General features: G+C 53.6%; 1 protein-coding gene across 1 annotated transcript in view; it reads right to left on the bottom strand.

Annotated features, from left to right (window-relative positions):
* GAD1 (glutamate decarboxylase 1) overlaps positions 1-12,544 on the bottom strand; it is a 34,489-nt gene that overhangs the window by 19,453 nt on the left and 2,492 nt on the right. Inside the window, exons 3-6 of the mRNA XM_040604692.1 lie at positions 11,233-11,295; positions 6,243-6,401; positions 5,330-5,572; positions 2,766-2,856 (exon numbers count right to left, since the gene is read on the bottom strand). Coding sequence (XP_040460626.1) covers positions 2,766-2,856; positions 5,330-5,572; positions 6,243-6,401; positions 11,233-11,295 — 556 coding nt within the window. The remainder of the gene's footprint in view (positions 1-2,765; positions 2,857-5,329; positions 5,573-6,242; positions 6,402-11,232; positions 11,296-12,544) is intronic.

Below are 12,544 nucleotides of genomic sequence, written 5' to 3'. Positions count from 1 at the left end.
AGATTTTAAAAATCACATCTTACTAAAGTTCACTCCAACTTACTTGTTTTAAACTTAAATGATTTTGAAAAATTCAGTTAAATGCAGAAAATGTGCTTGGCCTGGAAAGAACTGTCTGACTTCAGTCCTGACAAAAAACGCTGGTTAGATTTTTCATACAGTCACAATCTTGACAGGCATTTGTACAAATGAACTAAACCAGTCATGAGTTTCAGCTTTTTACTAACAAAATAAATGAATGGGTTTTTTGGTAGTGGCCAGTGCTGGCTTAATTCTGCTCTCACCAAGAGGCCAAATCATTCTAGCTACCTGTTCTCCTGTTTGCCAGTATGTAAAAAGCATTCTAAGAATAAATGTAAATAATTTTACATCATTTGTCTACGTTACATTTTCATAAGCATAAATGCATAATACTGAAAATACCAACATAATTCTCTCATCTCAGCTAACAGCGGGCATAAAGAGAACTTCCAGATAATATTATTGCTTTTTAACCTCTGCTGGCTGCTGCATGGTGAGCAAACACCCTCTATTACAGATCCCTAGAGCTAGATAAATAACAGCATCTTCTGAAAATTCCACCCTAAAGGTCTTATGATTAGTGATTGAGCTATGAATAGCACATTGATACAGTATTTCCAAGTCAGTGTGGGAAGCTTATTATGTTTAATTTAATACATTATCTTCACAGTGACATTTAAGTGACATTTCCTAATGCCGATTTAAAATTTTAAGAGAGTACAGATGAATGAAAACATATTTTTTAATTGTTATCAAATACGTTAAGTATTATTTATAGGTAGAAAAGAAAAAATGGCAAACGGAAAACATTCCCTATCATAATCCAGTGTTATTGTCACTTGTTTGTTACATGTTTGTGTAGCTGTGATAGGTTAGAACCGTTTCTAGATAAGGGTCAGAACCTGCACTTCTGTGCTGAAACACCGCTCAAAACAAATACGTTCCCCAGAGCTCACAGAGACGATGTGGCTATTTTTAATAACCTCTTCTGTCAGTTCCTTGAATTATATGTTACAAACATCTTGCTTTAACATTACTTGCAATTACTGTGTTATTTGAAAGCATATAATATTGACCTTGGTTTGCTTAAAAAAAAGAGAGAGCAATGTATTATTTTGCATTTGCTAAACTTCATACAAGCAAATAAATATTCAATTTTCATGCTTACAGAAAAATATTTTCAAGATAGGTTCTGTTTAAAGTATAAATGGATCAGAAACTAGCTTTACAGAACTAGCTATTTAACAATAGACTTTTAAAACCAAATGAAAAAGCAACCTCATTTAAAAAAGAAGTTACTCTTTCAAAAGTGAAAGTGATGTTCTTAATAATGACAGTAATGTTTCATAATACTCTCACAGTCTGCCACACGACTGAATTCTATTATGTCCTATCAGATTTGAGCAATTTCACCGATTACAAAAGTATAACTAAGCTAAGATAAGTAAGTTAGCCAAAGGAAAAGGAGCTTGCAAAGAGTGACACACTCTGAAGAATGTTTTTGTCACAGAGGAATGATATTTAACAAAGTTTTCTTTTAGAAATGTAATCAGATTTGTTTTCATTTTTAATTGTGTACCAAGAAAAAAACCACCCCAAAACCAACACTTTGAAGCACTTTGCAATACTTGTTTTATGATTAAAATATATGTTGCTGGTGTTTCTTCCCAATCAGCCTTTAAATCTGAATCTCTCATACCAATTTTTAGCAGAGACTAATTGAGAAGATGATTATTACAAAGAGCAAGCTGGTTTTGGCTGGAGCACCTTATTTATTTTTCTGTATTGCCAATGTCACAAAACAGGCACAGCTCGTAATCAACATAGAGCTTCTAGTAATCAGCTACACTTAACGAACCATATCCTCATGGATAAGCCAGTTAAAATATTGTTCATTTTCCAGTCTGCAGATATAGCTCCTACGTTCTGCAAATTAGCAACAAACTACTCAAAACAGAGGTAGCTTTGGAGTTTAAATACAACCAATGCAGAACTAAAGCAGAACAGCCTGTTACCTGGCGAGTATTTGGACTCCCATCACATTTTTTAGCATATACGAATCAATATATAGATAAAAACTGGCTAGAAGGTTTTTTGTTTGGGGGCGTGAGGGTTGTGTTCATTAATTACGCTCTGTTGCAAAAATTCAACGTAATACCTTACATTTACATCTAGCTTTTGTTAATTTTGTGTTCAAGAAAAATTAGGAAAAACTTCCTCATTGATATGTTCTAGATGTAAAATTTTACTTTTTTCTACTTCCATTTATTTATTTAAACACAACTTTAATGAATTACTAATTCCTTCATTATCATCAAATTCATTTTCAATGTTATGGTTTTAACCATCCTGAAGCCACCCAGAAGCCACTTTTTACCAGCACCTGAACAGGAGCAGGTGATGCCCTAACCCTGCTGCCTCTGGAGTTAACAGGAGAAAAGACAATAAACTTCTACGGTTTGTATTCTAGTGTTCATGTATGGATAGAGGCATAATTATTCAATCTAGAACCAAAGCTTAAAAAAAAAAATAATTTCAGGTTATTTTGTTGGAGTCATCGTGTCTTAATTAGCTCTGGGGTATTTGCATTTCTATTTGGCAAAAATGCCAAACTGTTCAGCTTTACTTAACCGTTCTCACTGCACTGCCGCCACACCAAGGCAGATATGAGGAGCTAAAGACCTTCATTTAAAGCCGGACCCTACACAGGGCTGGGCCAGCGCCCCCTGCCCTACTCCGCTTACATGTTGGTGTTAGCGGTGGATGTCAGCCACTCCCCCGCCAGGCCGATGATGTCCAGCCCTGTGGACAGCTGGTTGAAAAAGCGAGGATGACCTGGAAATAGAATTGAGAGCAACTCAGCACCGCTCCGGTGGCACCGCTCCGGTCTCGGTCCCACCCGCCCCAGCGCCCCGGAACGGCCCGCGCTAAGCGGCGCCCACCGCTGCCTGCTTCGGAGCCTGAAAACCCGCCCTGGAGGGAGCTCCTGTATGCAGTCACCGGTCTTTACACGAACAGGGAAAGCCTCAGCGCCGGCTGAGCCTTAAAACACCTCCGGCACGCGGGCTGGGGCTAGCCCACCCCCAGAGGCCCTCCGCGGGGCGGGGGGCGGCGGCCGAGGGGGGAGCTCGCCAGGGACCTCCTGCAGGGCGGGGACATCTGCACCTGCGGGGACAGGGGAGGGGGCTCACCCCCGGGAGCGGGGCTGCGGGTGGGGGCAGCCCGGGGGTGCTGGGCGGGCAGTGCTCCCCTGCCGCGGGACCCCCGGCAGCCCCCGGCGCGGGCGTTCTCCCCGCGTGGTTGCAGAGGGTTCACCTCATACACAAGGGCTTTGCCCTCAGGCCGCAGTCGATCGTATTCCTGTGCTTCTGCTAAAGTTCCTTTAACAACTTCACAAGCCGGACTATCGGGGTCTGCTTTTCTGGCACCGAGAGAGGAAATTCCCAACAAACGATGAGGGGCTTCGAGGTTATCTCTGCCCTCCCGGGAAAGGACACGCTGGAAATACACCGGGAGCACAGACAAGCCCGAGCCGGGGCTTCAGCGCTCGACGCCCGGAGCGACCCTGTCACGTCGCATTTGGCTCAACGCGGGGGACATCAGCATCTTCTGACATAAAGAAATAAATGCGATTCTGCTCCGAGCGGTGTCAGCGGGCAGCTTTTGGAGGCGTGACTCGCCGGCGCGGCCGCGTCCCGCAACGGGCAGAGCCGGCGGCTGCCGCGGACACGGGCGGGCTGCTCCCGGCGGGGGCGGGCGGTTGGGGCTGCGGCCCGGAGCCCCACGGCTCAGCCGTTCGCTTGGCCGGCCAGTGCCGCCGCGCCGCGCAGTTGTAACAGTCATTCCGCTGACCTCCAGCAGCTGTCAGAGAGCCTGCGGATTCCTGAGGCTAGGCTGCCGGTGCCGCCCCGCTGGCTTTGGAGGGAGCTTCGCCTGGAGAGGGAACGTGGGACCTGGGGACCCGGGAAGCCAGGGCATGTGTCCTGGGTCGCCACAGGGTCCGAGCAGCTCTTCTTTAAAGCCGCACCCGGTACTGCTTCGAACAGAGCTGGTGTCTTATCAGATACCTCTCAGCTCCCGGGGACAAGTCCTGCCGGTCCCGCAAAAGCTCTGGGGGAGGTCGAGGTGAGGGGAAGAGCTTGCTCGACATCCCGGCTCAGTGCATAGTGGAATGCCGGTGCAGGCCCACAACCACAGTGCCTCCCGCTTTGCTGCTGGCCACCTGTTCCACAGCCCACGGGGCCGGGAGTGAAATACACTCCCTTTTGATTAAAGGCACAAAAAATAAAAATATGCCCCAACACTCTTGAATAAATCAAGCCACCGTGTAAATGGGAAAAGACAGGCAACTAACTGCCACATTTGTTGTCAAGATCTTGTTCCTTGAATGCACTGCGCTGGGTTTGCACAGCTGCATAACTAAACAGAGCAGAAACTTGCGCCCCGTCCTTAGGAGCTATTGCTCGCAGTTGCCTAGCCAGAGACTGGCGAGAGCATCCCTCCAGACCTCCAGCAGCTTCAGCTCCGCGGGGAGGCCCCCCCCCCCCTGCCACGCCGTGCCGAGCCGAAGGGGGCAACTCGCCAGGCAGCGTTTAGCAGCCCTGAAACGCTGGAGCAAGACTGGGGAGAGGAGACACGGCCCCTGCTCCCTTACTGTTCCAGTTCCTGACCTGCTTGGATAAGTACAGCAGGCAGGGCTTGTGGCCAGCCAGCTTTCTGCTGATACAGATGTAAAACGTTCCAGGCCAAAACAGCCTGAAAGAGAACAGACTTTGCTCTGGAGCCTGGCTACAGCTCACCCGGTAAAAGGAGCGATTATAAACGGGCATTGCTATCCGATTCGGAGGGACCTGGAGAGGCGGGGCTCTTGGCTAATGGACTGAAATCCACAGGGTTCCTTTACTGATGATTCCTAGGATTTCAGTCTCTTTTTCATTAAACGTCTGGTGAACATAAAGAAGAAAAACTGCAAATTCAGTGTCATTTATGCCCTCATTTACCTAATGATATTGCTCCCCGGGGATACCGACAGCTCGCATTTCATCAAGTGAAAGAGATTACGTCTTAAAAACTTGTTTCTGGGCGCTGCAAACAGCACCGAGCCCGGCCCGCCAGGGACGGATGCCACATCAGTAACGGAAGCTTCTGAGCAGAGACACTTCCAACGCCCGCAGCCGCGGAGCTGAGCCACCAGGGAGGCAGGGCAGGGGCCGTGGGCTGACCTCCGTGGGCCTGAGCCCGCTCCCTTCACCGGCGGCCAGAGAAAAGCCCCATGAGAGACCCTCCAGAGTCGCATATGGGAACCTACCTGTCCTCACTCCGTATTTCAGTGTGTCCCGACAGTCCACCAGGATCTGCTCCAGGGACTCGGGGTTGTCTGAGAGCTCCAGGTTAAAGCCCTCCATGCCCTCCAGGAGCTGGTGCGGGTGGTGGAAGTCCAGCACTTTGGTGGACCTGTCAAACGTCTTCCTCACGTAGTTGAGGAGGATGTCCACGACCTCCAGCAGGAACTGCATGGTCTGCTCCTCGCCATTCTTGGCGGGCAGCAAATCTGCGAGGCAAACCAGCTGTCAGCGCTTTCTTTGGGAGCGAGAGGTGAGCCGCGGCCCCGCGGTCCCGAGCGAAACCCGCCGCGGCCGCCGGGGGTCCCGGTCCCTCTCGCCCGGTGGGGAACGGCGAGCCCAGGTCTTCCACGGGAACAGCGGGGCCACCGCCGGGGCAGCCCGGCCAGCAGGACGCGCTGCAGCGCCAGCGGTGTGCGGGGGCCCTCCCCTCCCGCAGGCCACAGGCACCCCAAATCCGCACCCGCCCTCTCCTGCAGCGCTCCCCTCCCCTGCCCCACAGAGATGGAGTTCCCGTCCTCACCTTCCTCGTCAATGGCCCCATACCAGCGACCACAGACCGGTTCATTGCTATTTTACGAAGGAGGAAATAAAACAGAAAATTCCTGTGCTCCCGGAGGCTGGACCTGGAGTGACCCCGGAGGAGCGGCTGGGGCTGAGCTGCAGAGGGTCAGCCCTAAGTACGGAAAACTGCATTTCGGGAAACCTGTGCACATCGCCAGTGGGGCTCTCAGCAAACACACACGCTCACAAAGCTTCCTTCAAAAACAGCCAAGCAAAAGAACGGTCTGAACGTGGCCGCCCTTCAAGGGAGGCGAGGGCAGACTACAAAGGGATGTGGCCGAGCTGGAGCAAGCAGAAGCTGTAAAGAGCATTTACCTCTGGCATACAAATTGGAGAAGTCCGTCTCGGTGCGCCGGAACCTGGATCCCTTCTCGCTGTTCTCGCATGTCAGCAGGCTCTTGGAGGACTGCCTTTCCTTCAGGGAGCTAACGATCCGGCCCTTGTCTTCCAGGCTGTTGGTCCTTTGCAGGAACCCTACATTGTTATTGCAAGGTGCACAGGTCAGAGTTTTCTCACTTCCCAACATGTTTAGAAATATCTAAAGCTGCTCTCCAGCCAACAGTTCAAAGCCGTGTTGGCTCTGGATCTGACTAATGAGGTCAGGAATAAGAGTATTTATGGGGATTATTTGCCTCCAGGAGGGAGAGCTCAAAATGCCATCAACTGCAAAAATGCAGCCATGCAAAAAACAAATTTTCATCATTTAGTGCAGTGGTAAATTCTTATTAAGTCGATCAGACAGATTCCACTTCAGTAATCAGCCAGTGGAAGAGAGTTCAGGATGAGTCAATGCTATTTCAGCCTGCAGGCAAAGTTTATGGACCTAGCAGACAGGGGCAATGATGTATGATTAAAATCAGGGCCACTTTCAGTTCTCCTCGTGGTGCTCTCACGCACAAAAGGCATGAGAACGAGCAGCCACTCTGGAGCAGCCATCCCGGGAGCGCCAGAGCTCCGAGGATACCAGTAGTGCCCACCAACCCCGCTTTCCTGTCATCAGTACATACCAGCATGTGTCTGGGAGATGCAGATTTTCCACCTGGAAAGATGCTTCGATACTAACACTAATCATCCCCAGGGGTCTCAAGGAGCTCTGCTCTCACTGGAGACGCAGCCCTGCAGCCAGGACCCGATCACAACCGCTGCTATGTGCAACGGCAACAATAATACACACACACCCCAAGAATTACAGCGGTGGGCACCACGCAGGGCCCGTGGCGAGTAAGGGAACCCACCTACTTTAACAAGGCAGGGAGAACAATTGATTTTCAGGATTTGATCCATTAAATCCATGCCCACATGCGTAGTGTTGGGCTTTTCGTTATTAACGAAGGCATCGGATTTTAACCTCCCAGGCTGCAAAGAGCATGCCTGTGTGTTTGGAGGAGACAGTGCCGCAGCGCCGGCCTCCTTTTGCCTTTCTTTTGTTTTAAAGCAAGTAACCATTGAAACCAACGCTTGTCACGGCCAGGGATATCCGCCAGAGAGGAAGACTTGGCAAGGAGGAAAACCAACGCCGACCCTTTGCTCACCCGCGTCCTCCGACACCGCTTCCCTCCGGCGCCCTCCGCTCTCCGGACTCCCGGACCCCCGACAGCGAACCGGGAGTGCGGCTCCTGCCGCCGGGCGCCCACTGCCGGCCTGCCCGGGCCCCCTGCAGCCTGGGCAGGCCCCGGGGGCCCATCGCCGTGCGGAGAGGAGGGAGCGACGCAGAGCCTCTGGGCCAGTGACTCCCGGCGCGGTACCCGTGCCCCAGACCCGGCCGCCAGCCTGACAGTCCCGTAAGAGCTATCCAAAATGGAGCCCCCAGCCTGCAGCCGCTTCTGCACCAGTCGGGCCCCCAGACCAGTCTCCAAGAGGGCTGTTCGCAGGCAGGTTTGTCGAGCCCATCCTTTCAGTGAACACGTTTTGCCTTTTAATGTTGATCTACTAATCAGTTTCTTTCCATGATATTCTTAGGAATACGAATTATATGAGAAATTTAAAAAATATTGAAGGGAAACTCTCTTCGTGCATAATTTAGGGGTAGCCGTCCAGGAACACTGCCTTTTTTTTTTTTTTTTCCAGTTTTAGTTTTGGTGTCGTTACTTTTAACGATTCTTGCTGCAGTGACCAGCTCCTGCAACAGCTAGTGCTGTTCTCCCGCTCACGAGGTGGAGCAGCTGATACTGGGGCAGGTGCCGTCTAGACTAAATTCCGGCGCGATCCTCTTTCCCCAGATCCTGTGGCTTCATTTCGCTTTATCTTCTTTCTTCTAGGCTCTCGGTGGCGATGCTCAGCGGGAAGAGTTACGTGACAAGAGACGCCTGCAAGAGCAGCGGCCCCCCTGGAGCCGTGTCCCCATCCCCCGCCCCACGACGGGCGGAGATACATAAACAAACAACAAAGCCCGAAGGGAGGAACCTGCTGCCGCCCAGCACCGGCTCCTTCGGCCGCGGAACGCACCGTGCGCCCCGGTCCCTCGCCCACGGCGACCTGTGACGGTCCTGCCGGGCCCCGTAGGTGGGGGAGCCCAGCAGGGCAGCGGCCGCCCCCCGCTCCGGGGCTTCAGGGCCCTCCCCAGCCCCGCTCCCGGGAGGGCGAGGGACGCTCCCCGGCGCCCACCCGCGACCCGGGATGCGGGGAGGCGCGGCAGCCTGCCCTCCCGGGCTCCTTCCACGCCAAGGGGAAGCGCAGGACTGCAGCAAATCTTCCATCCGTATCCCATGCGAAAAGCAAAGCGGCGTAGGAGAGATCCAGCGAGCAGCGGCGCGTGAAATAGCGTCCGCGCTGCTTCTCCCGCAGTGGCGGAGAGCGCAGCCTTTCCCCGCAGCAGCAGGTGCCTCCCCGACAGGTATTTTCATCGATGCGCTTTTAGAGACCGGGTTTTTAAAAGCCGAGTGAGACCAGACTGGCGCCGGAGTCCCTCGGTCCCCATCGTGGCTACAAACCCGGCGTGATTTCACATCAGGCTTCGCACAAGGCAGGCGTGTGACCCCCCGCGGGGACCGCAGCTCCCGAGGCAGGGACAGACCTGCCGGGTCCCGGCCCGTGGCCGCCGGTCGACGCCGTCGGTGGTGGCTGCAGGAGACCGTGGTTCCCTCCGCGGCAGGGGGTTTCAGCACCGCCTACGTGGCTCGGCAGCATCAATCCCCCTGACTCCGGAGACAAGCTGATGTTTCTGACTTACACGGCTCCTTGTGAAAGCCCACTCTCCGGCGCTGCTCCTGGGCAGGGGATCATCAGCTGGCCGGGGCCAAACAGCTGAAGACGCACCTGAGCAATTTTACTACGTCGAGTATTTCCGCTGATGCCGAGCAAACGTTAGCAGGATCGGTCCCAGCAGCAATAATAATTGCCGAGGTGGGAGTGAAAGGTGTAGCATGCGACTCCAGACACAGGGGGAGATCTGCCCGTACTTCGCCTGCGTGACAGTTCATTAAACCCCTTTAAAATATGTTCTCTTTTTTAAAGTGGGTATGTGCAGAGACGAAGAGCAGGGGGTGGCAGCGGCAGGGCTCTTTTCAGACGGTGCCTTTCAACCAGAAAGGAAAGGAGCTAATCCTTAAATCGGTCAGTTGTTTCAGAAGAAATTAAATACATCTTGGATATGTAATTACTGAAAACGTCAAACACATAATATACAACACAGGTGGAAGAACCGACTCGTTCACGACCTGCCTTTTCTCTCAGCTCAATTCTTATTTAAAGTTTGCATTCAAAACACTTCCGCGGCGCCTGGTTTACTACCGCTTTGTGACAGCACAGTATTTAGGGTCCGAAGTGACGTTTTGTGAAAGGTAAGGATGAGGGGGATATCTTACGTACTAGTCAAACGTCAACTTGTTTGGCATGTTTAACCAAGATTCTTGGCAACATCAATACTTCATGCTATATATTTACCGAAGGCAACCTTCCCTCTCTGTCTTTGTGCGGGTGCTAGATTCGAGTGGGAGGGCTCACACGAGCAAGAACAGTGGTCGCCATCGAATCCGATTATTCCTAATCACCATCACTATTCAGGCTATATTTTCCGTATGAAACAGAAAAGAGCCAGAAAAGGGAAATCGAGCACCGAACCTGAGCCAAAACTACATCAGCCCCGCTTGTTCTGAGCTCCCTTCACAAACCCTCCACTACACTCTTTTGCCTTTCTCAAATCCAAAATGGTGGGATCTTTAATTTTCAGTGTATTTGATCTCACCGAGAGATGCTGCGACATCCCTCTGTAACCCTGGTAGTCTAGCAACACGGAGCAAGCCTAACGGTGCGTTACTTTATCAGTTCTGCTTGCCGGGCTAAATTAAAATGATGATGAAAAAGCCCATCGCTCCAGCCACTGAAGGGACTGGTAGGGAAACGGTCCATTAAACTCAGATCAGGAGCTATTTATAGAACTAAGCGACTACTCATTAATGTCGCCTGCGGGTACCAATGAATTCTCTAATAGACACAGGACTAAACATTCACACCCTGATTCTTTTCCAGTCCAAACTTCCAGGTGACAAAACGTTTAGTGAATGAGCTTCGACTCGGGCAAGTAGGGCAAGAGGTTTAAAAATATCGTTGCTTTGACAAAAGGCCTGTTTCTCCTGAGACATAATTTCCCATCCCCCAAAAAAGCAGTAGCCGGGGGAAATGGGACATGATTTCAATTCATAAGGGGCACGGGCTAGGCTGAACGATTCTCCCCGTCAGAAAATGAAGATTTGACTGTTTGTCTCCAAAAGCGAAGGCGCCACTGAGAAATCTGGAGAAGGAAGACAGCTTGTTATCTGCAAATGAATCTCTTGCTATAACGTTGTGATCTGATTGTGCATTTGTTTTCCTTCCTGCATTTCATGTGCCTGCGCGCTGACTGGCTGCCAGCGCTATCTTACCAGCGCAGCAAGCTGACGAATTGCTCTTTAATAAGGCTCTCGTTAATCTTTTTCCCCCAGGAGATCCGTATTTTCTAGTCAGATAAGGTTGAAAAATTTCAGACAGGGAGAGGTGGCCAACCCCCCCGCCCGTTCCTCCTCACCGCCGGCCTCCCCGGCGGGCCCTGCGCTCCCCCCGCCGGGGGCGGCCAGCGCCTGCACGCCCCCGGTTATGGCAAGAGATGCAGCGGGGCCCGCGGCCGCCGCAAGCCACGGGAGGGCTGGCGGCGGGGCCGGGGCCGCCGTGCAGCCTGCAGGGGGCGCCCGAGGCCGCCGGCAGGGGGCGCCCAGGGCCGGGGCCGCTGGCCCGGCGCTGCTCCCGCGCGCCCCTCGGGCTCGGTGAGGCATGGCGCGCCGCCAAGCGCGGCCGTGTGAGGTGCCGTTCGGCGGGGCGCGGCCGGACTTACCGCAGATCTTCAGCCCGATCTTCCTGGTGCACCCGTGAGCCACGCCACACCACGAGTCGTAAGCTGGAAGACAGGGCAGAGTGGTTCCGTTGGGGCGGCGGACCCGGCCGTCCGTCCCCTCGGGCCCCCCGCGCAGCCCCACGCCGGGAGCGACAGCGGCTTCCCGAGCCCCGCGGCGCCGGAGCGTGCCGGGCGCGGGGCAGCTGAGGCTCGGGTGACAGCGAGGTGACGCGCTGGCCCGCCGAGAGGAGGGGGAAAGCGCCTCGGGACCCGAACGTCTAATAATTTACTGGCGGGGCTCCAGGGAAGTGGCAGCTTAATATAAAGTGGTGTGAAATGGGGTCACCGAAGACTTCGGGAATTAATTGGGTGAAAAATAGTATTTGACTAGATGACCAGACCTGCATGACCGAGCCTCGCCATCACTGACGAGCCTCCAACAGCTGCACTAGGGACGCTCCCGGCCCGGTCCCCGCCCCGGAGCATCGCTGTGCGCCCCGCGGCCCGGCCCAGCCCATTCTGTGGCGGCCCCGGGCCCGGCAGCCCTTGGCCAGCCGGCCCTGCACGCCCGAGGGCACGCCGGGCGCGACCGCACCGACGGAGGGAGCAGGCTCCTTCCCAGCCGCTGTGAGCCGCGGCCATCGGCCCCCGTGGAGCTCGGTGAAAACGGGGAGCCAAGTCCGGGGCTTAGACGGACGGGGCACCGGCCTCGGCTCAGAGCGCAGCCGAGCCCCGCCGGCCCATTGCCGGCGGCAGCCGCAGGGCCGGCAGCGGCCACGGGGGACCCCCTGGCCGGTGACCGCATGTGTGTGTGCGGGGGAGAGGGGAAGGCGGCAGAGGCGCTGGGACGGGGGCGGTTCACCCGGCGAGGAGGGCAGCGGCCGGGCCCCCGAGGAGGGCGAAGCGGGGGGAGCGCCCAGGCGCTCCCGGCCAGGCGGAGGAGCTCCGGGCGGGCAAGACGGGTGCTGCTGTCAGAGGTCATCTCATTTTTAGCTGCGTGGCCGGTTAATTCGATTTCTGCATGTGACACCTCAGCCAAAGGCAGCCGTGCCTGTCACCCCCGCCTGGAACAAGACCCGGGGCTGCCGTTCGCCCCCTCCCCCGTTCCTTCTACTTGCAGAATAATGACAATAACGGCTTCGATGTTCGTGCCTTGTAGCCCTTTCAGGGTAAAAGCTATTCCCCGCTTTGCTGTGCCTGACAACCTTTCATTTCTTACTGCTGCCCGCTCTTTGTCTCTGATGCGTTACAGCATCGAGCCTCTTATAAATTTATTTTCAGTAAGCGACGGTCTGAAGTGCCTGGCAGGGCT

The sequence above is a fragment of the Falco naumanni genome, chromosome 8 (assembly GCF_017639655.2).
Source record: "Falco naumanni isolate bFalNau1 chromosome 8, bFalNau1.pat, whole genome shotgun sequence".
Taxonomy (NCBI): Eukaryota; Metazoa; Chordata; class Aves; order Falconiformes; family Falconidae; genus Falco; species Falco naumanni.
Note: the sequence above shows the minus strand (reverse complement) of the source record. Positions and strands in the feature narration are given on the sequence as shown.